The sequence below is a fragment of the Hyaena hyaena genome, unplaced genomic scaffold, assembly GCF_003009895.1.
Source record: "Hyaena hyaena isolate Hyena2069 unplaced genomic scaffold, ASM300989v1 scaffold_434, whole genome shotgun sequence".
In the NCBI taxonomy this organism is placed as follows: Eukaryota; Metazoa; Chordata; class Mammalia; order Carnivora; family Hyaenidae; genus Hyaena; species Hyaena hyaena.
This window is the reverse complement of record NW_024081069.1, coordinates 613,237-640,380: the sequence shown is the minus strand read 5'-3', so window position 1 is coordinate 640,380 and position 27,144 is coordinate 613,237. Positions and strand designations below refer to the sequence as shown.

General features: G+C 50.5%; 1 protein-coding gene across 1 annotated transcript in view; it reads left to right on the top strand.

Moving 5' to 3' along the window:
- The window catches only part of ITGB5 (integrin subunit beta 5), a 119,796-nt gene extending 96,143 nt beyond the window's left edge, over nucleotides 1-23,653 (top strand). The window contains exons 11-15 of the mRNA XM_039253040.1: nucleotides 12,414-12,636; nucleotides 16,978-17,081; nucleotides 20,547-20,666; nucleotides 22,077-22,243; nucleotides 22,901-23,653. Of these exons, the coding sequence (XP_039108971.1) occupies nucleotides 12,414-12,636; nucleotides 16,978-17,081; nucleotides 20,547-20,666; nucleotides 22,077-22,243; nucleotides 22,901-22,996 (710 nt within the window). The 3' untranslated portion in view covers nucleotides 22,997-23,653. The remainder of the gene's footprint in view (nucleotides 1-12,413; nucleotides 12,637-16,977; nucleotides 17,082-20,546; nucleotides 20,667-22,076; nucleotides 22,244-22,900) is intronic.
- Nucleotides 23,654-27,144: the final 3,491 nt, after the last annotated feature.

The window sequence follows — 27,144 nt, the reverse complement described above, 5'->3', positions numbered from 1 at the left end:
CTTCGAATTCAGTGGGTGTCTGGCTGTTGTTATTGGTTATGCTAAACGTACTTTCCTTAAATGAACCTTTGTTGGCCTGTTCTAATTTATAAAATGCTTTTGACATGAATGTTGTCATTTAGTTGTTGTTACTCTACCAGGCGGTTGATATGGCTATTACTGACTTGACCCAAGTGGAGGAGGCTGTGGCTGAGAAGACTGGCATGTTGGCCACACTCCCCACCAATGGGTGGCCCAAAGCCTTGACCCAATAAAAGCCCACCTCCCCGAGGGGCGGGCATGCTCTTCTCTTCTCCAGGCAGCTGCTTCCTGCCATCTCGTGGCTTGGCTGGGCTCCTGGCAGCCAAGCTTCAGCGTGGCCCACTCATGTGACATTCCAAACCAACTCTGTCCATTAGGAGTGCTGCACTCGGCTCTGAACAGTGGCCAGCTGAGGGTGGAACATGGCAGCTGTTAACTGACCATAACAACATGATGGCTTTCCAGGTTGAAAATAGTAACCCTCTCTTCCTGTTGCAGTGACCAAGGGTAGTGAATTTATGTCTCTCTGGATGTGGTTGGCATTCCCCCAGAAGTGCCTGCCAGGTGGATTGGGCAGGTTAAGCCAAACTGAAGAGGTTGATCTGAGAAACCTCCGTTTCTTTTGGCCACAGGCCCTCTGTTTTTCTTTCTGAGTCAGCATTCCTTAGTGTCCTATGAGGGCTATGGTTTATCTCACTCAGCTGTTTACAGACTTTTTTGAAACTGGAAAGATGAGTTCATTAAAGAACACAGATTTTTCCCTCTTCTCTCCATTGCTGTAATCTCCTGTGATAGATAGACGTGGGCCAGAGACCAAGCCCTTTCCTTGCTGTGGTCATGTGAAATGCAATAGTAGTTTGAGGAGCTTGGCAGCCAGGCATCAGCATTGAGAAATCATGTGCTAAGACAAGAAGGGCAAAGGCATCCTTTGGGAGGGCTATTCCCTTTGACAGTGAAATCTTAGCTCTCTAGCCAGTGCTGTCCTTTCAGAAAGTAATGTTGAGGCTTGGAGAAGCTTAGCTTAAAGCAACATGCTTATTTGTTTAGTGGTGGTCATATTTTGCTGCTCAGATACAACATGAATACAACATATAGTTCAGCAGATGAAGGAAAGGGTGAGAGGCTTGTTGGGGCATCGACTGTTGGGAAGCACCATTGGTTGACCTTGTTGGGGCTGATTCATTAACACTAAGCCAAAGACAGAGGAGCAGTTGGCTCTGAGACTGACGATGCATCATTGTTCACATGTCTGAAGGACCTTTTTTGCTGGAGAAATCTGAACAATATGCAAGAGCAATAGTGGGGCGCAAAGCTTGTGACTTCTGCTGGACCATAATGGTGACCTGCCAAAGGAAAGAGAATTCCTAACCGTTTTTTCCTCATGGTATTTTAAGTCTCTGGATTTCTTGGGCATGTGTTAAGAATTTGAAATACCTCAAAAATCCTATTTAAGTTCATAAGCCTCAATAATGCTTCTGTTCCCTTTCTAATTTACAGCTTTGGATATCTTCCTCCAGGGCTTCAGGCTTGTGCTGATGATGTTCTCAGCCTCCAGCCCATGTTCTGAGCATCTACTGATGATTCTAGACATTGGGCAAGGAAAAGTAAAACGCCATCTTTGATTTTGTAGGAGTTTGCAGCTAATGGATTGAAGCAAACAAGTAAACAAACAAGCATGTCCATGTGATAAGTGATTTTATGTCTACACTTTCCTCTTAACTAAGCCTCCTATCAGCTTTTGAACATGCTCAGGTTTCTTTGTTCTAGAAAAAAATAGAGAAAGAGAAACCCTCAACCTTCCCCCAACTCACTGTCCCTGTCTTTCCTTCGTATTCATAGCCATATTTCTGACAACATTTGTCACCGCCAGTCAGCCCTCACCTCAGTCTGGTTTGGATTCAGAATAGGGCTTCCCAGATCCTTAATGGTCTAGTGCTGCTACATCTCATAGACTGTTTTACCCTTTGACTTTTGGGGAGCAGTTGACACTGTTGACCAGGCCCACCTTGAAATGTTCTCTCTACATTCAGCCACAGCTTCGGTGTCTCCTTTGCAGGATCCTTGACCTCTAGCAACCCACTCACTCAGTGTTGGCTTGTCCACTTGTCCAAGGCCCGGCCTGGATGCCCCTTCCCAGCACTCCCTCTCGGGAATCTCATCACGCCCACACCTTCCATTGCTCAGACCTGCTGCCAAGCTCCCTGCCGCCGCTTGCCTTCTTGACATCTCCAGTGGGTGTCTTCAATGCACCTCAGTCTCAAGATGGCTCAAACTGATCTCATGATCTTCTTCCTACCGTGGTTCTCCTCTGATTCTCTGTATCTCAGATCCCTTTGATCTGTTTGCGTAAGTCGAAAACCCAGGAACCATCCTGTTCCCACCTTCTCCTCAGCGCCTACATCCCATCTTCTACCAGGTTGTCCACTGACTTCTTATTTCTTTGAAACTCATCTCCTTGACCACCATTCTGGTCTGTCTGCTCCCCACACCGCAGGGCGATTCTTGCAAAACCAAACCATGCTAATGGTCAGCACCTCATAGAGGCTGCACATATCTGGGGACGGCCATAACCTAAAGAGTCTGGGAAAGCAGGGGCGGCTGAAGAGACTCGCGGGCTAGTCTGGGGTGTTGTACCACAAAGTAGAGATGCAGGACCTGTGCTATAGGTAGAAGGGCTTTATGCAAGACCATCATCTCATAGTTTGTATTTTAGAGAAACGCTGTGGAGGCCTGGTGGAAACTGACATTGGGGAGGGAGAGACCATAGAATGGGAAGGCAGCCAGGAGGATGTGTGGCATCCAGGCGAGGCTCTCCACTTACCTCAAGCGATAGGAGTCTATTGTTAGGCCATTCAGGGCCTAAAGGATAAATTCAGACTCCTTAGTCTAACACTCAGGCCCCCTTCCTCCATAATCTCCCTCCTTCCCTGCCTTCTACCTGTCTATTTGTCCATCCATCCTGTATCTATTTCCACATCCTGTATCTATGCCCATCCTAGCAGACCTCCCCTTTTCAAATACTCCCCTTCCCGGCTGCCCACCCTATTCATCCTCATGTGTGAGCTTGTGCTACTTTATTTTATCCCAAATGCTTTCCTCCTCTACTCATCCGAACCCCACAGCTGAGCCTGGAGCCCATGTCAGGCTCTCCACATTTCGTGGTCGGACCTTAAGCAGCATCATGACGATGACAGTGGTGGAGGAATGGAGAGCCCACTTTATCTACCACCCTTGCTTTACAGAAGAGGCCAAAATGCTTGAAGGATCAGTGGTTAAAAGAGCCAGTCTCGTGGATGCCTGTGCTGCACATTTTTAACTGTATCACATCTGGGCTCCTTGACATTTACCCTATATGCCGTTTTAATTGTTATCATGTAATCATGACTGGATTATACTACAGAAGCAGTGTATGGAATATGGGAATATGGGCTCCAGAGTCAAACAAACGTGGTTTATAACCTTACCCTGACACCTGCTTGCTGTGTAGCTCTGGGTAAATTATTTGGCCTCGTTTGGCCTCTCTGTGCCTCATTTGCCAGCTCTGGGAAAATTAGGGTGGTACTCGTACTGTGGCTCAGGGTTATCCGGGGGACTGATGAGGTCATCCCTGTAAAGGGCTTCGAACAATGCCTGGTCTGTTGTAGGTATTCCATGAAGTTTCTTTAGGTTAAGAGATTTTAAAAATGGCTTGATGTCCCAGTGAAATTAAAAATCTCTTGGAGGCAGTACACCACACATTCTCCATTGCACTGTACAGAGAATTTCCCCAATCCTGTATGGTGGACAAGGCGCAATCCCTCTTTCATTGATGAGGAAACTGGACCACTGCCCTGAGACAGTAGTTGGTAGGTGAGATTGCACAGTAGCACTGCTGAGAAAAGCTGTCCCCAAACTGAGTTTTTCTAAGGCATTTCACGTAGAGCGACAAGGATAGGACGGAGAGCTGAGGTCCAGCTTGGTGTGGGGCGAGGCAGCGCTGTGCTTTCTTTGTCGGGGAGCCGCCCTTACAGGGCTAGTTCTCCAGTCAGTCACGGTCCTTGGCAGGAGAAGGCTGTGTTTACAGACCCAGAAAGCCTGTGGAGCGAAAGGTACACTTGTCAAGAGCGACATCTCTCTCGCCCCTGGAGGTTTATTTAGTTGTTGCTGAAGTGCCCAGAGCCAGCCTACGATCCCAAACCTCCATTCTTTACCTTTTCTGGAACCAAGTCAGTGTATAGAAGGGAAAGATCATATACGGGAGGGGCACATTCCCATGGGACCAGGCTCAGGGACACCCCGAGAATAGCAGGCTGCCCGGGCGGAGCAGGGACTGTGAGGACACTGAGGGCCTGTTATGTAACCCTAGTCTGCTTGTCAGCAGGGAACCAGGAAGAGTACTTCCTACGAGGGATTTCCCCTTCCTGCTCAGAAGCCCCGCACAGAGAGGCCATGCCCTTTGGAAGCCTGTATGTGTATTTGGCCAGAGAGAGGTGGTGAGCCCATGTCTGGCTTTGGTTCTCTGAGATTTGTGTTCGTGCCAGGATGTGTGCCAAGGGCCCTCTCTGCTGTGTGTCCACAGGCTCAGAGTGCGGACTCCAAACGCCCCCCTGATGTTAAAGGAGGCAGGACGGTGAGCTCTGACCCCCGGTGCCCTGGCCTGGCAGCTCTCGGGCCGGAGTCCCACAGACATGGGTGACTGGAGGCACATAAAGCTCAGAGTTGGCCTCCTGCTCTTTTCAAGCCGATTGTTGGAGAATTCAAGCCCCGACTTTGGTGACGCAGAAACCACACAAATGAGCAGAGATTTTCAGAACACACCCCTTCTTTTTCTTTCCTCTTGACCACTTCCTATTTACAGGGCTTTCACTTCTGAGAGGAGGGGAGACTGGGGGGCAGATGGAGAGCCCTGAGAGAAGGGGTGTGGGGTCTGTGAGGAGGGGAAACTAGGAAGGAGGGAGGGAGGGAGGCGAGGCCGTGAGAAGGAGGAGGGGAAGTGCCCTTCCTGTCTCAGGAACTGGGCTTAGTCCTCCCTCCCCTCCCCGGCCTTCTGGGAGCCACGACTCAGGACTCCTTCCGGGACTGAAGCTGCTGCTGAAGGAAGCCACAGTGTGTTCCAGAGCTAGATAGAAACTGTTTGGGGACCAGCTGTGAAGAGTTTGTGCCCTGAAGCTCTGACGTCTGCCTGGTTGTGACCCCTTGCTCCTGTGCTGGGTGAGAATGGGGAGAAGAGAATCACCTCACGGCTCTGCCCATCTCAGGTTCTGCCCATCTCAGGCTGCTCCTTCCTTCCTTCCTCAGGCCCCACCGCCCTCAGGCATCTCACCCGAGGTCACCCCATGGCCACCTGGCCCTCTGCAGACCCAGAGTCCAAGTCCAGCCTGGGGGTGAAGGGGAGCGGAGGCTTCCCTCCTGGCCGCTATGCGCTGCCTCAGACATACCTCACAGAGCTTCCCCAGCAGGGCCTCAGGCGCCTCTGGCACCAGCCTCCCCACTGAGGCTCCGGAGGCCGCAGAACAGCTGCACCAGGCCCTGGTGTGCTCGCTTTGGGCTGGACATGGATGCATAACTTCCTGGGAGCTTTTAACCCTGGCAGCTTTGGACCCAACCTCCCAGAAAGTGCTTCTCTTCCCATCGTTCTGAGATCTTCTCTGAGCTTCCTCAATGATGAGGGAGATAGCTGGCATTTATTGATCACTTATATGCCAAACACTGAGTGAGTGCTTTATTCAGGTTATCTGAATAAACCTACAACAAACCAATGATGGGGGCATTTTTATCAGCTCCATTAAAAAACTTTTTTTAAATTTTTATTCATTTTTGAGAGACAGAAAGACATAGACAGGGAAAGAATCTGAAGCAGGCTCTAGGTTCTAGCTGTCAGCACAGAGGCTGATGCAAAGTTTGAACTCACAGACTGCAAGATCATGACCCATGCTGAAGTCGGGCACTTAACCGACTGAGCCACCCAGATGCTCCTTATCAGCCCCATTTAAAAATGAAGAAACCGAGGTGCCCAGGTGGCTCAGTTGGTTAAGCGTCCGGCTTCAGCTCAGGTCATGGGCTCATTGTTAGTGAGTTCAAGCCCCATATCAGGCTCTGTGCTGACATCTCAGAGCCTGGAGCCTGCTTCAGATTCTGTGTCTCCCTCTCTCTCTCTGTTCCTCCCTCACTCATGCTCTGTCTCTGTCTCTCAAAAATAAGCATTAAAAAAATAAATGAAGAAACCAAGCTACAGAGGGGTTAAACGTTAGTAACTGCTGGTAAGTGGCAGATTCAGGAGGCCACCTCACACATATGATTCTGGGAGCCACATGTTCATCACACTCCACTGCCTCATTTTCCCAATGTTTCCTGTGTCCTCACTCTGTTCTCCACCACCCATGTTCCGTGGTAAACAGGCTGCTCTTCATCCTGCAGAAATCCCCCCTCCCTTCTCTTTCCTGGTGGTGCCTAAGAGAAGTTGGGGAAGGCTAGGGGTCTGGCCCCTCCTGGTCAGTGCTCTCCCAGATCCCCAGGACCCCCTAAGATATTTGCTTTCCACCTACTTCAACACCCTCCCCTCCTTTGAGGTTGTGCCATCTAACTGCATGCCTTGACTTTTCTCCCCCACCCTTTCCCCCCTTACCGACATCCTGGCCACTCCTGCATTCCCCGAAGACCTTGGGGACCTGCCTCATGCTCACCCCTCCCCCAAGCCTCACATCCCCGCATCTCACTGCAACAGTTGTCCAACGCATCAGTCTCCAAGTGCCTTGTTTGCTCAGCTCCAGTGCAGTTCACAGCAATTCTAGCCTATTTCCTGGGTGCTCCCACGCACCAGATACCAAGTGGGGGCTTTACCTGTAATAGTGCTGTAATTCCTGACGACATTTCTATGAGGAAGGCATTGTTCTCATTGGTAGATGAAGAAACAAATCAGACAGGTTTAGGGACTTGCCCATGGTGACATAGTGAATGGTGGAGGACAGACTTGAACTTGGCTGTGTGCAGCCTCTGAGCCTCTCTCAAACATGGCTGGAGGTGGAAACTTGCGCATCACACTCTGGCCACAGTCCTCACCCCTCACTTTGCCTCTCCCTTTCTCTTTGCATCTTTCTCTGCTATAATCTCTTCTCTTCAGAGCTTGCCATCCCCTCCATCTCTCCGTTTCCTCCCAAACCATTTCTCTTCTGAATCTTTGTCTGCAATCAGAAGAGGGCACAAATTCACCCCATCTTCATAATATTCTGTCTGCCTTCCTCCCCATCTCTTCCTACACTTCCAGACCACTTGTGGAGGTGCTCGCAGCCACCTCTCTGCCCGCTGGATTCGGCCCTCACCCCTCCAGATTGTGGCAAAACCCAGTAGCCACCTGGGATTTGCCCTTTTTGATCTCTTCTTGCCCTCGCTGGGGCTTCCAATCATGTGTCTTTGGGCTTCCAAATCACTGGTTCCCCCACCTCCTCCCTGGCAGCTCCTTCCCAGCCTGCTTCAAGGGTGCCCCTTCCTCTAAATCACTGACATTCTATTTTATAAAGGGAGGCATGGGGCCACGTCTTGGCCCACAGCCCACACAAGCACCGTTTTGCTGATGGAAAGCTGTTGAATTCTGTAGAGCTGAAATTCTATAGAAATAGACACATTTACAACTTCCTGTCCATTTAGCTATCAATCATTCTAACAAAGGTAGTACTAATAATAACTTGCACATGTAGCAAGTCACAGCTTACAAAGTGCTTTCGCATGCCCTTCAATATCCCTACCTATATGCAATGAAAATATTTTTATGTCTGCACAGTATTAAGCAGGCATCATTAAATGCGACTCACTCTGCCAAGGTGTTGGGGGTAGCATTATAAATGAGCTGTGTTTTGCTGAAGAGTCCTTGCTGAAGGCCCTCTGGGTGCTGTTAGCCTGGATCGTGTCCCCAGTCCCCCATTTAGTTTTCCTGGTGACTGGTAGGTTATTGATCCTTGGGACAGGGCCAGATGACCCTTGTTATTTTAATAACATGTTCCTGCTAGGCACTGGGAGAGGCTAAGGGCTGACCACAAGCCTTGGGGTATCTCCATGCATATAGGTTGAGGCCCAAATACAGGATCTAAGACATTTGGATTAGGGTAAAATGTAACCAGACTGACCTAGTTTTTGAAAACCTATTTGGGTCATGCGTTCTAAAGGAAGCTTGAAAGCTTTAAAGATGGCAAGTGGTTGTATCTTATGTGCCAGCTCCCCTAGTTGGTAGAACCTGCTTGGAGTACTGTGTGGAGGTGGATCCTGAGACCAAGCCAAGGCTCCCAGGAGCAGACGGCACGATCTGCCATAGGTGGCAAGGAGGACGTGAGAACACATGCCACATCTTTGCCATAGCTGCTTCAAGCCATCTTTGAAATCAAAGAACCGCTGGACAAACTGGGGCAGGCAAGGGAGCCAGGAAGCCCCTGAGGACAAGCATTCGGGAAGTCGCCACCCTTTCACCAGGCCCAGAGGCTGCCCTGTTTGGCTTGCTGGGACTTGACTTTGAAGTTGTCAAATATTTGAGGCCAAAAGCCACATGGATAAGGATTTCCTGCTGTCCCACAGCCCCTCAGCACCCAGTTGCTTGCTGGCCCCATTTAAGTGGGCGGGGGCTGCCCGTGCTCTGTCTACTTTATAGACGTCATACACCATGTTTCTGGTCGTGTCCTCGCTGCTCAGGTGTTGTCAGTGGGAGGCTTTCTGGAGTGGCTCATGTCTTTGGTGGGGAGTCCTGTCCCTCTCCTGCCCTTGACCCCTAACTTTCTCAGCTTGAGCCCTAGATCCAGGACACACTCAACCCACTTGACCTCTGGCTGGGTTTGGGGGCTCTCAGGCCTGTGTGGTATCAGATGTACCCAATACAGCCAGGCTCATTGCTGACCTGGCATCGTGGTGGGGAGCACGGAGCAGCAGGTGCCTTCACCGGCCTTCTCAGCAAGCAGGTCCCATCGCTTTGATGCCCAGTCACCACAGGGAGCAAATTCTCCCTTCAGTGCACACACACTTCACCTGAAACCCAACTCTTCAACTAAATGATACCCTGTCTCTTCTCCAGAATGTTGGCATTTTGGAATACGGTATGAGGTTGTATTTGGCTAATGTTATATTGCTGCCGCACACATTTAGAGGAGAGAGGAAAACTCACCGTCTCCAGCAAAGCAGTCCCTCTGGCCCGGGTACCGTCTTGCTGCTTATAAATGCGGCACTGACCATGTGTTATGGAAAGTGTGGTATACGAGCTGCTGGAGAGCACCAGACCCATATTAGAAACCTTCCCCGGGATACAGAAATGCTGAGGCATAGGAGCACATGTACCCCATTGTTCATAGCAGCACTCTCCACAATAGCTAAAACATGGAAAGAGCCTAAGTGTCCATCAACAGATGAATGGATCAAGAAGATGTGGTTTATCTATACCATGGAATACTACATGGCAATGAGAAACAATGAAATCTGGCCCTGTGTAGCAACATGGATGGACCTTGAGGGTGTTATGCTGAGCGAAATAAGTCAGGCAGAGAAGGACAAATATCATATGTTTGCACGTATAGGAGGATTAGGAGGAACTTGACGGAGGAACAAGGGGGAGAAGAAGGGGGGAAATGGTGGGGGAGAGGGAGAGAGGCAAACCATGAGAGACTCTTGAATGCTGACAAAAACTGAGGACTGATGGATGTGGGGGGGAAGGGGGGATGGGCATGGAGGAGGGCACTTGTGGGGATGAGCACTGAGTGTTATGTGGAAACTAATTTGACAATAAACTATTTGTGGAAAAAAAAAAAAAAAGAAACCTTCCCCGGAAGCGCACTCATATCTGCGGCTCACTTGGAAATGAATTTTGGAAACCGCACTGACGGGCGGATAGAGGGAGGGGCGGATGTGTGATAGAGAAGCAGGTAGCATGCTAATGGTGGAGTGTGGGTGGCAAGTGTATGGATGTTCACTGAACAATCCTTTCAACTTGGCTGCAGGTTTGGAAACTTTCATAATAAAAAGGTGGGGGAGCAATTACCCTCGACAGTGACCCATTTTTAATTTAAAACAGCCTCTTGACCAGGGTGGCCCCTGAGACTGGAGAGTGAAGGGGTTGTGCAGATTGGATCCATTTCATTTGGGAAGGCTTCCTGTGGGGGGTGGCTTCCTGCCTGCCAAGGCTTGAAACCCACGCTGTTCACAGACTGGGCGAGAGGAGGGGTTCGCAGGCCCCCTCCCACGGGAGCCATTCACTCTGCTACCAGTCCCCGCCAGCCCCCTGCCCCCACCTTGTGTAACCTTTGCGTAGGGGTGCCTCTCCCATGCCTCATCTTTACATGCCAGCTTGCAGGCCGTCCAGCTGTACTCACAGCCTCCTGCTGGCCTGTGCCTGGCTTTCCTCACCTTTCCCAGAGGGCTGCCATATGCCTCGGCACTGCCCCGGAAACGGGAGGGGGCTCTCGCCCGGCATAGTATCTGCTGAGGCTCTGAGCCCTGGTGCAAGCAGAGAGGCTGTTCAGGCCCGGGGAGGGTTGGGAGATTCCATCACTCCAGATGGCCTCCCTCCCACCTCCAGATTCTAGGGACTCTGGAGCTGACGGCGCAGGACGGGACAGGAAGTAAGTGGCAGGTGAAGCAGCTCTCTGGAGTTAGGTCCTGAACTAAATTGTGGGTCACACTCAAGGGCGGTCTCACAGAAGGTGCTGGGATCCAGCTACCAGGATAACTGGATCAGGTGTGGGAGTAAAATTCAAGGCCTCCACCTGTCTGATGCCCATCCCCCATGGCTCTGGTCTTCTGCTAGTCTGTAATTGGTCACTCAAATTGTGTCACTGGGTGATACAAATTCTTGGTTCTTTTTTAAAAAATTTTTTTTAATGTTTATTTATTTTTGAGAGAGAGAGAGAAACAGAGTGTGAGGAGGGGAGGGGCAGAGAGAGAGAAAGCAAGGGACGCAGAATCCGAAGCAGGCTGTGTGCTGACAGCTCAGAGCCTGACATGGGGCTCAAATCCATGAACTATGAGATCATGACCTGAGCCGAAGTAGGACGCTTAACTGACAGAGCCACCCAGGCGCCCCAGTTCTTGGATCTTTTAGTCTTAGCAAAATGTCATCAGGAAGGAGAATATGCTGCCATAATGGTATACAGGAGATTTTGTACAGTTAAGTGCCATATATATAGCACTGCCTTCTGCCTCTGCCTAGTGCAGAGATGGAGAATCCATTGTCAGGCTCTTGGCCCCCTTGAGAGATGGCACTCTCCATGCTTTTTTCCCTGAGCAACACACTCACTCACAATCACACTTGTACTCTGAGTCGAGTGAGCCTCCACCCTGGATGCCTGCAGAACATCAGGGATGCTCAGCCCCTCACCCTCCTACAGAGGAGAGCAGGGCAACCTTCCACTGGCTGTCAACTTGGTTAGGGCCTGCCTGCTCTGCTGTCTTTCCTCCTGAGAGGCCATGGATGTTGGAGCTCAGACTGCCTGGTGTGAGTCCTGGCTCCGCCGCTGGCACGCAACCTTCAACAGCAGCTTCATCTCTGATGACGCAGCTGAGACTTGAGGGAGATGACAGTCCCTGCAGCAGGGCCCAGTCATAGGAACTGCTCAGGTTTATGCTGTAAAGCCTAATGTATGTATAGCGAATGCCGTTTGGTTAGCCTCTGCTGTCCTCGGCACCTGCGCCTGAATCATCCTGCTCTGAGCTGCGGGGCTGAGGCCACAGCCAGAGTTCAGCATCACTGCACGCTGTGGCTGTACTAAATTACCGCAAAGTTAGTGGCCTTTAACAACACAGATTTATTCTCTTGAATTCTGGAGGTCTGGGCTAAAGTCACCGTGTTGACTGGGCCATCCATACTCCCTCTGAGGCTCTGGGGAGGATCCATTTCCTTACCATCTCCAGCTTCTAGAGCTGCATTCCTCACATTCTTTGGCTCTGTGGCCTCTTCCTCCATCTTCAAAGGCAGCAGCTAGCATCTTGCTTCTGTTGTCCCATCACCCCTGTGGTCCAGTCTCCTTCTGTCTTCGTCTTACAGAGACCCTTGTGATGACATCGGGGCCCACCTGGAGAACCCAGGAGAACCTCCCATCTCAAAATCCTCCACTTAGTCACATCTGCAGGAGCTAACATTCACAGGTTCTGGGGATTCGGAAGCGGACATACTTGGTAGCTATTCTTCACATGACAGCTGACACAGGAAGGGGTCATGGTCCTGTGATGTTGCTTGGTCAAATTCTGGACCAACGTGGTGCACTGCCCTAGACCTGGCTGGGCCACACAAGCTGCCCGGCCCCCTGCTACGCAAGCATGTCTGCCCAGAGTTGGAGGGCACAGTGGCTCGTGGTGCTGGCTCCCCAGTGTCCTGGTGCACGGCAGACGCTGGGCGGTCGGCTGTGTGTTCATGTGGGCAGGCGCTGATGTGCTGTGTGTCCCTTTAGGCCACGGCGAGTGTCACTGTGGAGAATGCAAGTGCCACGCAGGTTACATCGGGGACAACTGTAACTGCTCAACAGACATCAGCACATGCTTGGCCAAGGATGGCCAGATCTGCAGCGACCGTGGGCACTGTGTCTGTGGGCAGTGCCAGTGCACAGAGCCAGGGGCTTTTGGAGAGACGTGTGAGAAGTGCCCCACTTGCCCAGACGCCTGCAGCACCAAGAGGTAATGGCACCCTCACCCCAGACCAGGGCCATCTTTCAGCCTGTCAGGCCTTGGGGCCAGCCCACCTCTTAGTCCCCATCTCCTGCCTCTTCCACTGCCCAGCCTTTGCTGGGGAGCAAGACTCATACTAACAGTAACTACACTTTAACTGTGTATTAAAATAGTGTCTTTGAAACACTGGTTTCTTGGGGATTTTGTAAGAAAATAAAAACAGAACAAAAAAACAAGACTGTTACTCTATTCCCCAACTTAGAAGTTATCAGATTACTCAATTAAATTCAACCAGTTTGGGTACCAAAATAGTGGCTTCTCAGAGCTCCTTTTGAGTGCTATTGAGTATTTCAAAGGAGGATGTAGTATGCACCTGTTTTTCAAACAAGTTGGATCCCCTCCCCAACATTAACATTTCCCAAGTAATGTTCCACAGGATACCCGTATGGCAAATGCTGCTTTGAACAAAACATAATCAGAAGGTGGATCGGATAGGAGGGCATTCGACCTAGATAAGGCATGCCAGAAACCAATCACAATGGCTTTTGAATTTTCTGCTCCATTTATACAGATAATGGAACGCTGGCCCTGCACTGCAGCTGAATGCAGAGATTGTCTGGCCAGTGGGCACCGTGCCTCCACAGACTCAGCCACAGGGTCACGTTCTCCAGGCTGATTCCCCGCCCCCAGCTCTGCCCTTCACCCTCTGCCGGAGCATGAATGAGCAGGAATTATAGGGACCCAGGAGCTATGCCATCAGGAAGGCATGAGTGACCATTGCTCTTGAATTTTGCTGGAGGAACAGCTGTGTCATCATCATCTATGCTAGGGGGCCCGGCGTGAGAGAGACAGGCGCAGATAATCAGAAACAAATAATAGTACAGACATCGTTTCTCTTGGGCTGGGGAACGCAACTGTGCAATTTTCTTTTGGCAGATTTCCCCTCCACATGTCTGGCTCGGGCTGATAATGAAAGGAATCCATGCGCTCCAAGCCTGCCTGGCTGCTAGTCGGTCCTTGCTCAGAAATGTCCTAGGTGGCACAACCCTTACTTGGATGTTTGCCTCAAATAATCCAGGCGTGGGTAATTGAAAGCTGGCTGCAGATTGAGAGACAAGATAGACAGGACCAGATTTTATTTTGTGTAATTGGAGAGCCAGGGAGAGTAAGGGAGAAGAAAAGCAGATCCACTTTAGACCTGCTGAGAGTGGAGAAATAACAGAAATCCAAATAGAAGCATCCCAGGGGAGGAAGGGAGGGTCCCAGATCTGGAGCCCAAGTAGCTGGGGCCACGTGAGGGGGGATCACAGCTGCCACCCACGTTTTACGGTGGAGGGAGGCGCATTCCCCCAGCCCGTCCCACGGAGCTGTTTCGGGCAGTCCTTGGGACACACGAGGTTAATGGCGGGAGGGGGGCAAGCTAGGACAGCACACATGGAATCCATAAAAGTAGATAAAGCCCGTTTCTTCCGTTCCCCTGGAGCAGCAAGGCAGTGGAGCTTCAGCGTATGTCTGTTAAAAGACCCAGCAACCTTCGCTTTAGGTCAGAAGGGCCCAACAACCATAGTTTCAAATGTTTAAAGCCTTCATTTCCTAGAAGACACAGTAACTGATAATTTGTCACCCATTGAGCAATACTAAAGAAACGAGGAGAACAGAGATGCCATAAGGAAACCTCACAATTCCTTTTTCTTTATCTCTGGGACACACTGACCGCTCTCTGTTTCTCTCAGGGCCTAGTTGCAACTTTTTTTTTTTTTTTTTAAACAAATTCCCTTTGAAAGTGACTTATATGATGTTTTTGTACTCGTTGGTTTGCCAAGAACCACCAGGTTTTGAATGCCTTGTGTCTTCCCCGCCCCCCCCACTTGGGGTTTCAGAACAGCCAGTCTCCACTTTCTAGAACTAACCAAACATACCCTTCACCTTGGGTGAGTTCACACTCAGGCTCAGCTGATTTCAATTAACAGGCTCTCTAAGTAAAGTCTCTCTCAGCAACTTGTTTGTTTAAAAGGCCAGACTTATTTTAACACATGACTACAATATATCACAGGTCTCAACCTGGTATGTGGAGCACACAAGTTAGAATGGAGACTGAGGGAACGCTCCCTGGAAGTGGCCCTGTGGCTTAATGACAATGGCTGCAGTTGGAAGGCTCGGCAAATCCTCGCGAGAGGAAGGGCAGCGTCGGGGTCACTTGCTGTGTGCTAATCCGGGAGGCCAGAGAAAGGGCCAGAGCTAACCCACCCTTCCTGGCCCCCAGCCAAGTCTCAGCTGCCTGCCCTCTGGGACTCTGGCCTCAGGGGAAATGCAAACATTACCAACTTGCTTATAACTCCAAATGTTTCCATGAAGTGATCCAGGAGAGTGGGATTTGGGGGTCAATTCTGGGATAGCTGCATTTTCCTCCCCGTGCGCCCCCCCCCCATGTTTGCTTATTTTGAGGCAGAGTGCAAGCCAGGGAGGGGCAGAGAGAGTCCCAAGCAGGCTCCGCGCTGTCAGCACATGAGCCTGATGTGGGACTCGATCTCAGGAACCGTGAGATCATGACCTGAGCCAAAATCAGTCTGACCCTTAACTGACTGAGCCACCCAGGTGCCCCTGAATTCTTAAGAAAGTCCTACCAGCTTTCCACCTTAAGGTTCAGAAAAGGAAGTGAGGACTTGGGAGGAGCTTACCCAGAGGCAGAGCCCTGGGTGCTGGGGCAGCTGCCACAGCGTCTCCCGCCCCCACTGCCTCCCCTGGCCACAAAGGGGGTACCTGATGAAGTGCTCTCCAGCCCCCTTCCAGTTCCACTGCTCCCCCTGCAGTTCTGACCTCAATCTCAAGGAATTAAAAAATGGATGATGATAAGTCAGGCCGTGCCTCATGGTTGTACATCACTCTACATTTTTGCCAGAGAGCCTTCCAGACATATAGCCTCGTTGGTCCGCATAGGCTGTGGGTGAGCAGGGTGGCTGTACCCTGGGTTGCTGTGGCTCTGTGGAGTCACGGCTGGCACTTTGCAGGCTTGGCCCTTGGGCCCTAGCCCAGTCTTGAGGAAGCCCCTCCTTCTGGGGCAGCCACCTCCATCACCACCGGGCACCATCAGCCCACTAAGTTCCCGAGAATTCACCGTCAGCTGGTTGTCTTGCCCCAGCCCGCTCTTCCCTGGGGTTCTCTTTGTGATCCCCTATCCCGCAGTCCCACAGAGGGGTCAGGCCCCTCTCCCACTACTGCAGGCTTCACAGACCCTTCGAGAAAGCTTTGCTTCTCTGGCCCCACTGCCTTGGGAGTCTCTTCTTGCTGATGCAAAGCAAAGGTAGATGGGGACTGTCTGAAACTAGGTCTGACTATAGAAAGTAGAGTACTGATCCTTAATTGAGCATTTTACTTCAGCATTTTTACATAATAACAATATCTGACTTAAACTGTGCACATTAGGTGGGAGGAAAAGGCACTCAAAAAGACTTTTTGGCTCCTAACCCGATTTCTCCAGAAGGCCCTTGTTAAATGTGGGTTTCCTGGGAGGAGGCTGACACCTTGTAGCCTCTACCAGAGTCTTGCATAGACCAACTCCTAGAGGGTAGAACCCGCCAGGCAGATTCCATGTGGGAGGGAGAAGGGGCTTGTGCTGGAGGCTCTTCTGGACAGTGGTTCACAACCCTCATTGTGTGAATCTGAACGTGGGATCCCAGGTTCTGCCCCAGAGATGTGGATCCCATAGGTGTGGTCAGGCCCTGGCAATGGTATTTTCTGGAAAGTCTTCTGGAGAGTTTACTATGTGGGAGGGTTAAGGGCCCTGCCCTGGCAGTGATCCCCTAGTAGGAATCCTGGGAAATGAGGCAATATGGGGGCTTTAAGCACTGACCAAGGGTGTGAGGACCCCTCTGCAAGGCCAGGAACCCATTTTTTTTAATCACTCCAGAGTTTCCTGCTTGGAGCAGACTCTTCCCAGGCATGTGATACAGCCAAGTACAGGTGGGTTTCTGAGTCACCTGGATGGCTCAGTCAGTTAAGTGGATGACTATGATCTCAGCTTAGGTATTGCTCTCAAGGTCATGAGTTCAAGACTCAGCATAGAACCTACTTAAAAAAATTTTGAAAAGTCTCTAACCTGCAAATTGATGCGTAGACCAGACATGCCTCTAAACTCACCTATGTTCGTCCAAGAATCCTCAGGCTTCCTGTATAACAGCAACCAGAGGTCAGCAGAAACGTTGAGGCCAAAACTATGAAGATAGGATGAAGTAGAGCCCTCAGGGGCCCAGGCCCGGCAGAAGAGCGGACAGTGCACCCTGGGAGCATGGTTACTTGCCAGGAACCACTGCCCAGCATCTAACACCTGCGTTTATTGCCTCTTTCCCAAAGAGACTGTGTCGAGTGCTTGCTGCTTCACGTGGGGGGCCCGGCTGACAACCAGACCTGCCAAAACCTGTGCAAGGACGAGGTGATCACGTGGGTGGACACCATCGGTGAGTATGCCCAAGTGGCTCTGGGTAGCCATCCCCTGTTGTATCTTGGTAGACACCTTGAGGCTTCCTCCTCTGTGGGGACTATTGATTCTCAGGGCCGCCTGGCGGGGAGCAGGGCGGTTCTAGCCTGGAGTCGGGAAGCATAATATCAGCATCCTGGGCACTCCTGTGGGTCCCTGGCTCTCTGAGGTGGAAGATTTCCTTGTTCATAACTTTCTGCACCATCACCGGAGCCCCTTCCTATTCACATCTCCCAGGCTCTCAGAGAAGTTGGTATATTAGTTAGCACAAGTCATGTTGGCTGCTATCACAAATCCCAGACCTCAGTGACTTAACTAAGTATAAGTCACTGACTGCGAGTCCACCGAAGACGTTTCTGGTTGACAGGGTCTTCCATGAGATCATTCAGGAAACCAGTCCCTCTCTACCTGAAGGTTCTATTCTCCTCAAGTCCCTGGAATCTTCACTCAGTCAGCAAATGGGGGAAGACAGTGAGGGATAACGTGAGATGCTCTTATGGGCCAGGCCTGGAAGTGGTGCTCACGACTCCAACTCAGTTGTTTGGGTACATTTAGCTGTAAAGGTCGCTGGGAAATGTAGCTAAGTTGTGTGCCCAGGAGGCAGGCAGACCATGTTTGATGAATGGCTGCCTAGTCTTTACCACATTGGCCTCAGCCTGGTGTGGCTCTCACGATGCCGCAAGGCATCAGAAGGGGCAGGAGTCTTGTGTGGCCCGGATCGCACCTGGGATCGAGCACCGCCTCGGCTGTCCTCACAGCAGCAGGCATCTGTTCCTGCAGCCCTCGCTCACCCCTTGTTCTGTTATCTTGCCTGGCAGCTCTCATTTTAGGGATCTTCTCATTCTGACCACTCCACTTTGACTCCATCCATCCATCCATCTCTTTGCTTTACCTCTGGACAAATGGCTGTAGGTCAATTCTGAGTGGGAGCCCGCAATGAGGCTCAGGCAGAGGGGGACAGACCTTTGCTTTTCACCCTTTCTGGGCTGCCTCCATCCCTTTACTAGTACAGCCATTGCCATCCAGGCTGAGGAGTTTCTAAATGCAAAACACAGATCTTAGCCCCATAGGCACATGACTGGCTTTGGAAGTGGAACACTGTAACTACACCAAATCACAGTGGCCCTGTTTTGGAACCCTCATACATGGTGGTGGCAATGTGGATTTGTGCATCTGCTTTGGAAAATGGCCTGGCAGCTCCCCCCAAGTTAAACGGAGTTACTACACAATTCAATTATGTCACTTCCGGGTATATGCACAAGAGAACTGAAGACACGTTAACACAAAAACTTGTGCGGGAACGTTCATAGCAGCAGAGTAAAAAATGAGAACCAACCCAAATGGGCGTGAACTGATGAATGGAAAAATAAAATGTGGTACATCCATCCGGTGGAAAAAGTAACAGCGTCCTGATGCACGCTGCAGGAGAGGTGACTCTTGAAAGTGCCATGCTATGTGTGGGAAGCCAGATGGAAAAGGATATGTACTGTAGGATTCCATTTACATGAAATGTCCAAAATAGGCAGAAGCACAGAGGGAGAAAAACAGATTTGTGGTTGCCAGGGGCTTGGGAGAGAAGGGAATTGGGACTGAGCACTAACAAAGATGGTTTCTGTTTGGGGTGATGGACGTAACTGGATGGAATAGTTATACAGCATTGTAAATATACTAAAGCCACTGCATTGTACGCTTAAAGTGGTGGTGGGGGGTGGGGTGGGGAACAAGACTGTGTACCATGAAAGGGATTCTGCCTCTGAGGCTCCCTTGCTGGCAGCCTTGCCCTCTACTTTGACCTCAGCTGCTGCAGGCTCCCAGCCCTGGCCTCCCGTCCTGGCCCTAACTCACCTCCTCTGTAGACATCCCTGGTTCTGACCAACCGCTGTGCCCAAATCAGGCTCCTGAGTATGCTGAGTCATGCATTCAGACAGCACTTGTTCATCGAGCACCTTCTGCGTGCCGGGGCTCGTGCTAGACAAGGGGAGCCAGTGGGGAGCCCACCAAGTCTTGTCTCATGGCCATTTCCTGCTGCTGCTGCTTCTGCTTGCTGCTTCAGGCCTGGCTCACAGCAAGTTCTGCCTGCAGACCTGGGGCAGTGGACCCCCCAGGCGCACACAGTCGGATGGAAGGAGATGCCGCCTTCCTGTGGCCCCCTGACTTGCTGTGGCCCCGTTGCTCTGAGCCGTCATGCACAGCTGCCTCTCAGTGTAATCCTCAGTGAGAAGCTTTCCATTCAGATTCACTGGGTATCCTTTCCTTCCTTCTCTTGGGCTTTCCTCATACACATACACTTCTACTCACCCAGATCAGGCTTCGAGTTGGGGCGTAGGAGAAAAAGTCCAGGCCTTCACATCTGATAACCACACTAATTTGTCTGGTTCCAGGTTGAAACTCCATTGAGCAGGGGCACCTGGATGGCTCAGTCGGTTGAGCCTCTGACTTCGGTTCAGGTCATGATCTCATGGTTCATTAGTTTGAGCCCCACATTGGGCTCTCTGCTGTCAATGCACAGCCCACTTTGGATCCTCTGTCCCCATCTCTCTCTGCCTCTCCCCTGCTCACGCTGCCTCTCAAAACAAAACAAAACAACAACAACAAACCTCCTTTGAGCAACAGGGTCACAAAGGCAAGAGCTAAAAAGCACTTCATGCCATAACATCATCCCACAGCTGTCATTCAGGACCAATTGGGCATTGCTGAACAATGTTCCCTTGACCTTCCTCTCCCCTGCTCCCTTTCCTCCTAGAAATCAGTCTAAGCCTTTCCCAGAGAAGCCTCAGAGTGCAGGTGACATCTGGACAGGGGGTTATGAGTCCATCATGTTGAGTTAACAGCAGTGTGGGGACAGGCAGGTGCAGCTCACTGTGAAGGAGTGGAGCAGGTGGTCTGGGCTCGGCCCTTGGCCTCGGGCACTGGCCCGTGGCATCTGTGTGTGTAGGCACCACAGCAGGTGCCAAACTCTTGTCCAGACATCCTTGTCACCCTTGGATCCTTTTGGTTTTATACCCTACCAAAGAGCTGCTCATGCTTGCCCACTACAGCTGGCTCTCAATCACGTAGACTCAACGGTGAACTCTCAGGCCCCAAAGGACATCAGAATGGCTCCTTCCTTTCCGTGTCCCTTTAACTTTCAGGGCAATCCCACTTACCAGCCTCACCCCCAAGTATAATGCCTTCTGTTTCCCATTGCTCCCAGCAAATACTTCGGAGGTCTCTTACATTCCCCAGAACTCCTCACACCTTAGGGGATTCATGTCCCCAGAGCAACCTACATTCCATGCTGGGCCCGCGTTCTTGATGTGAGAAACCCACACTCGCTTGTGAAGGCCCAGCCTCCCCTGTATGCTTCTCTGCACCCCGTGTCCTAACTGAGGTGCTCGGCTCCCCACCCCATCCATCAGCACCCTGAGTTGCTCCGTGAGGACATTCATGTCTGGTTTTCTTCCAGTGAAAGATGACCAAGAGGCTGTGCTTTGTTTCTACAAAACCGCGAAGGACTGCGTCATGATGTTCGCCTACACAGAGCTCCCCAGCGGGAAGGCCAACCTGACAGTCCTCAGGGAGCCAGGTGGGTGAGGGCTGGCCCTGCACCCCCGGGGAGCTCGGCTTCTGACACCTTTCCATGCTCTAGGCTTTTTGCCTTTCTGTCCTCACCGCCTTCCAAACCCCAGAGAGACGAGGGCCACAATTCCTTATAAAGAGCAGGATCTAAGGCCACCCCTGCCCAGCTCCTGGAGTTTGGAAGAAAGATAGATACACACCTGGGGACCCACTGCTGGGCACCGCTCTGGAGGTCCTGGCGTGGAGGCATGGGAGTTAGAAGTGTCTCATCTTGGAGGAGACAGAGCACAGGGGTAGAAGCAGCCATAGCACACATTTCACCTACAGGGCTGACCCTGACGGCAGTGAGCAGCTGCAGGCTCTGCAGGGGGTGTGCGGGTGGGGCTGTGGACTGTCAAGGCTGGGCAGCCCGGCTCCTGCCTCTGGGAACATCTGGACACACACACACACACACACACACACACACACACACACACACACTCTCCTGGCGGGGTGGCTGCACTTCCCATCGTGGAGTCCAAGAAGGGCAGACTGGGCTCTGGGTTAAACTGCGAACATTCAGCTCCTGGGCCACTGAGGAGGCCAAGCCTTAATGCAGACATTGATCATTCTGCCTCATGCTTTGGACCGAGGGACCGATGGCCTTTTGCTTTGGAGTAATTAGGGTTTCTAGTATGACCCCTTTTATACTTCTCTGGAGGGGGGCAGGGATGAGAAGAAAGGGTTTTGCTCCCCGCAATTTACAGCATTGCAAACTGTTTTTCCAAATGGAGCCAGACCACATAATATGCCTTCTCTGGGCCAGTGGCAGAGGGAGTGCTGTGGTACCAGCCCAAGATGCATGCCTTAAAGAATGAGGCTTTGTTTCCAAACGCTGTCTTTGTGGTTCTTTGAAAATAAGCACATTCGCTCCAAAGGGCCACACTATGGGCTTACAAATGTTGGCTGGCCTCCAGCCCAGCCCTTGTGGATGTGGCTTCATGAAACCTCCTGCCTGCCCAGTCTGCTCCTGAAACCATTTACACGAATGCTGAGACATGTCCAGTCTGGAGAGTGGAGAATGGGCCAGACCGGCTCATGTGCACTCACTTAAGGGGAGGTGCTACTGAGCACACAGTGCAGCATGGCATGTGGGAGAAAGGGGGCGGCCACCAAGGGTCTCTTCCACATGCGGCCTTGGAACAGCGGCCATCCCTCTTTGACTCTTTCCCTTCGCGTGCATTGGAGAAAACCTCCAGCACCCCCGGGTCTCCCAGAAGCAATGTGAGAATTTAAGAGAGAAGAGAGGGAAGGTGTTTGGTAGAAGGTGGAATGGGGGAGGTGCACCTGTCGCTCCAGATAGGCCTGGCGTTGTGGGGGCGGGGGGAGGGATGCTATCCTAGTGGCTTTGCTCATGGTGCCTCCTGGTCTCCTCCAGAGTGTGGAACTGCCCCCAATGCCACGACCATCCTCCTGGCCGTGGTTGGCAGTATCCTTCTGATTGGGATTGCGCTCCTGGCCATCTGGAAGCTCCTCGTCACCATCCACGACCGGAGAGAGTTTGCAAAGTTCCAGAGTGAGAGGTCCAGGGCCCGCTATGAAATGGTAAGCCAGTGGGAAGCCGGAAGTAGAAAAAAAGTCAAGCGTAGAGATCTGGTTGAGGACCTACAACCTTTAAAGCCCACTAACATCTTCGGCATTCAAATCAAAGAGACAAAACCTGAGAGGTGGTGTGTGGCCAGTTCCAGAGGGGGAGAATGCATGGTCCAGGAGCACAGCGGGCTCTGTGTAGGGCCCCACACCGGACCCAGCTCAGGATCCTCAGAGGGAAGAGGCACTTGGTGCAGCCTCAGCAGGAAGAGTCTGGACAGTCTTAGAGTGACTGCGGACTCAGTAAAGGACCTGAAGCTCTCAGAATCTATTACAGCACCCAATTTTGCGAGTCATGTCTCCCCAAGCGAACTGTATGCTCCCAAAGGACTGAGCACAGTGAACACCTCTGAATCCCCACTTAGTTTCTGTTAAAGTTGGAAGCAACTTCAGAACCGCCTGGCCCAGCACGTTTGAGAGAGAAAGGGGAAGCCCAGAGACAGGGAGGGTCCTTCCCAGGGCATGACAGGTAGAGGCAGGGGTGGTCTTGCAGCCTATGTGCTCAGGCTGCTGCTTTCCAGGGTGACTGACCAAGGAAGGGCCTCTCACCTCAAGAGTGTGTGTTCAAATGAATAGACACACGCATGTCTTTTTGCCTTCTGTGTTCTGCAGGCTTCCAACCCTCTGTACAGAAAGCCCATCTCCACACACACCGTGGATTTCACCTTCAACAAGTTCAACAAACCCTACAATGGCACAGTGGACTGACAGCTCCTCCTCCGAGGGCCAGAAGGGACTGATGATAAGTCAGAGACTGATACGCCATGGACAGCCACTCGATTGGATCACGGCTCCCTCGAGGGACAAGCAAAGACACCTTCCCATGAGCCTGGGCCGGGAGCCCATTGCCTACACAGGAAGGCAGCCGGAGTGCCACTGGCTGCTGGGCCACAGCCACGCCCAGCTGCCACCCGTCCAAGCTCAGGAAAGGCCTGGGACTTTGGCTCTCTCAGCTTTCCCCACCACATCCAGCTTGCTGACTCAGGTGCGCTGCTAGGCGTCTAGGCTGCCTCTCCCTTCCAAGAAGGCTGAGCCTCCAGCCTGGCCAGAGGAGAAGGCTCTTGGGAGTATCAGAGTGTGCAAAACCAACACGCACTCTGGCTTTTGTAGTGTCGATCATTTTTATATGAAATAAAAAGTCATGCATTTATGGTATAGTTCTGATTTCTGCGAATTTTCTGCCTGATGTCTGTCCTTGCACAGGGGTGTTGGTAATGGGATTATTGAGATGTCTGCTGAAGGCACGTCGTTGCAAATGTCAGTTTTCCAATTCTGTCTGTGTTTGCTTAGTACTTTTGTAATGAAAGGGGAAAAGATTGGGATTGAAAGTAAAGATTAAAACCAAAAGATTTTGTGTTTGCCTGACACTCTCTGCCACGTGTGTATTCACTTCCGAAGTGGTTATAAGTGGTGCCCCAGTGGGGGGCTGAAAAGGCTGTGTACTTCCTCAGGGGCTCCAACAAGAGCCAATTCCTTATTCCAGACCAGGGCTCTTCAAACAGGGCCTCATGGGATGCCCCAGGGAGAGCTAAGCCTATGCCTTTGGACCCTCCCAGTTTTGGTTTAAAGGAAGACCTCCATGCTAGAAATTGTGAAAACCACCACACTGGCCTGCCTTCCCTGTTTCAGGGTGCTGAGGCCGGAAATGGAAAGGTCAAGATGTGGTTTCCACACATAGTCACTCTCTACACCTTATTATGAACAAGGGGCGCCCGGGTGGCTCAGTCTGTTGAGCGTCTGACTTTGGCTCAGGTCATGATCTCGTAGCTTATGGTTGGTGGATTCGAGCCCCATATCAGGCTCTGTACTGACAGCTCAGAGCCTGGAGCCTGCTCCAGATTCTGGGTCTCCCTCTCTCTCTGCCCCTCCCCTGCTCATAGTCTTTCTCTCTGTCCCTCAAAAATGAATAAATGTTAACAAAAAAAAAGTTCCCCTCCACTGCCTTCCCCACTCAATTCCTATGTCCCATCCAGGCCAGTTATTTTTTCCTGTAGACTCCTGAAGTTCCCTTAGGTTCCCATATCTGAGATGGAAGGGACCTGACAAATTTCTGATCCTATCCCCTATTTTTATAAGAGGAAGCTGTGAGACAGGGGCAGTTGCTTGTCCAGGCAGGTGGTCAGGGTTAACTAATGACAGCCGAGTGCTGGCCTCCTAATACCTGCTCTTTCTTCTTTCTTGTAGATTGTCTTTCACTGATCAGGTTTTTTTTTTTTTTTTTTTTTTTTGGGGGGGGTGGTTTTTTTTGCTCTTGGCATCACTTCAGGGCTATTAGGCTTTCATTCCAAATTCTTCTGTTCTTAGCCTTGGACCAAATTCCCTATTCTTCACTTTTTAGAAATGTTTATTATTTATTTTTGAGAGAGGGAGTGCATACATGTGCAAGCTGGGGAGGGGCAGAGAGAGAGGGGGACAGAGGATCTGAAGTGGGGTTTGCACTGACAGCAGCGAGCCGGATGCGGGGCTTGAACTCATGAACTGAGATGACCTGAGTCAATGTTCAACACTCAACTGACTGAGTCTCCCAGGAGCCCTGTTCTTTTGGCAAACACGAAGACAAGTGTCTGTCGGTAAATAGGGCCCATCACCTGGGGGAAATATGAATGGATACTGAGTTTCCTTTGTTCTGTGTAGTTAGGATGAAACAAAAGCCTTGTGACTTGGTGAAACTGCCTTAAAACCTTTTTGTAATAAATCCAAACGTAAATAAATATATAAAAAGATAAATAAAATGGTGGCTTTGAGACTCTAAATTGAGAAAAATATGGTTTTGGAAGAAACTGGGTTTCTCTTCTGTTTAATTATGGTTTCCTGGAGACGGTCATCAACTTGTTGAAAGTCTTATTTTCTATCAAGCAGCTCCGTAAGGGCACTCAGTTCCTGAACCACACATTCTAAAGGATTACTTGCACCTCAGATCCACCTGACGGAGAAGTTAGGTATCCTCTGTGACACCCACTATTATGGGATCCAGCTGCTCACAGCACCTTGCTGCCCCCTGCTGGAAGCTCCAGGTCTCTTTGGAGACCTTACTACTGAGATTCTGACCCAATCTGTGATTCTTATTCATTTTTCTAGACGGTGTGTCCATGCTGGTACCCTGCCCCACCCCCACACATACACGTCACCACCAGCACTACTCCATTAATACAAATATTGGAGCAGGAGCTGGAGGTGTGTTGCAAATCATTCTCAAGCAGGGGGCAGATGGTGGCTACCCTTCCTGCCATTGCTGTGGGAGCACACAGATGGGAGTTCTCATGATTACAGAGGGACCTGCAAAGAGCACCTGGCAGTCTCTGGACAAGCTTTTCCTGGTGTCTGGTTGGAGAGATGGTTAAGGGTGCACTTGTTGGAAAGGAGGGATGGGGGCTATTGGCCTTTGTAATTAATCTATAATGATTTAATATAGGTTTCCAAATGGTGCTTATTGACTGATTTTTTTAAAAAATTTTTAATGTTTTATTTTTATTTTTATTTTTTTAATATTTTTAATGTTTTATTTATTTCTGAGAGAGAGCATGAGCAGGGGAGAGTCAGAGAGAGAGGGAGATACAGAATCTGAAACAGACTCCAGGCTCTAAGCTAGCTGTCAGCACAGAGCCCAACACGGGGCTCAAACTCACGAACCGAGAGATCATGACCTGAGCCGAAGTCGGACGCTTAACCAACTGAGCCACCCAGGTGCCCCTTGACTGATTTTAAACAACTTTTTCTAATTGCAAAAGTAATACATGGAAAAGATGGAACAATATAAAGATACTATAAAGAGAGAATCTTTTATAATTATACAAGGCAAAGGTAACTACTCTAGCTTTTTGTATATGACTTTAGTCTTTTTTCTATGCATATGTATATTTTAACCAAATTAGGATTCAACTATCGCCCTCTTTAATGTTTATTTACTTATTTTGGGGAGAGAGAGCACAAGCTGGGGAGGGGCAAAGAGAGAGACAGACAGAGACAGACAGAGGATCTGCAGAGGCTCTATGCTGACAACAGAGAAACCAATGCTGGTCTCGAACCCATGAACCATAAGATCATGCCCTGAGCTGAAGCCAGACACTTAACTGACTGAGCCACCCAGGTGCCCCAACTATTGTTCTCTTTAAAAGGACCAGAGATCCTCATTCCACTTGGTTGACTAGTTCTTAGTCAGACTAAAGTAACTAACAGCCACCTCTTTGGGAGAAGAGAGATTTTTTTAATTTGCTTAATTAGGATCAAAGCTTAAGGTTCATTATCATCAAACTCTTGGGATGGATTATGGGTAACAACAAACAGATGGGGAAATGAGAAGGGAGGAGGGGTCTTAATCTCTGTTCACATATCACCTTTTTTTTTTTTTTTTTACAAATAGTTTATTGTCAAGTTGGATTCCATATAACACCCAGTGCTCATCCCCACAAGTGCCCTCCTACGTGTCCATCTCCCCTCTACCCCCCAAAACACCCATCAGTCCTCAGTTTGTTCTCAGCATTCAAGAGTCTCTCATGGTTTGCCTCTCTCCTTCTCCCCCACTATTTCCCCCCTTCTTCTCCCCCATGGTCCTCTGTGAAGTTCCTCCTAATCCTTCTATACGTGCAAACATGTGATATTTGTCCTTCTCTGCCTGACTTATGTCGCTCAGCATAACACCCTCAGGTTCCATCCATGTTGCTACACATGGCCAGATTTCATTGTTTCTCATTGCCATGTAGTATTCCATGGTATAGATAAACCACATCTTCTTGATCCATTCATCTGTTGATGGACACTTAGGCTCTTTCCATGTTTTAGCTATTGTGGAGAGTGCTGCTATGAACATTGGGGTACATGTGCTCCTATGCCTCAGCATTTCTGTATCCCTTGGGTAA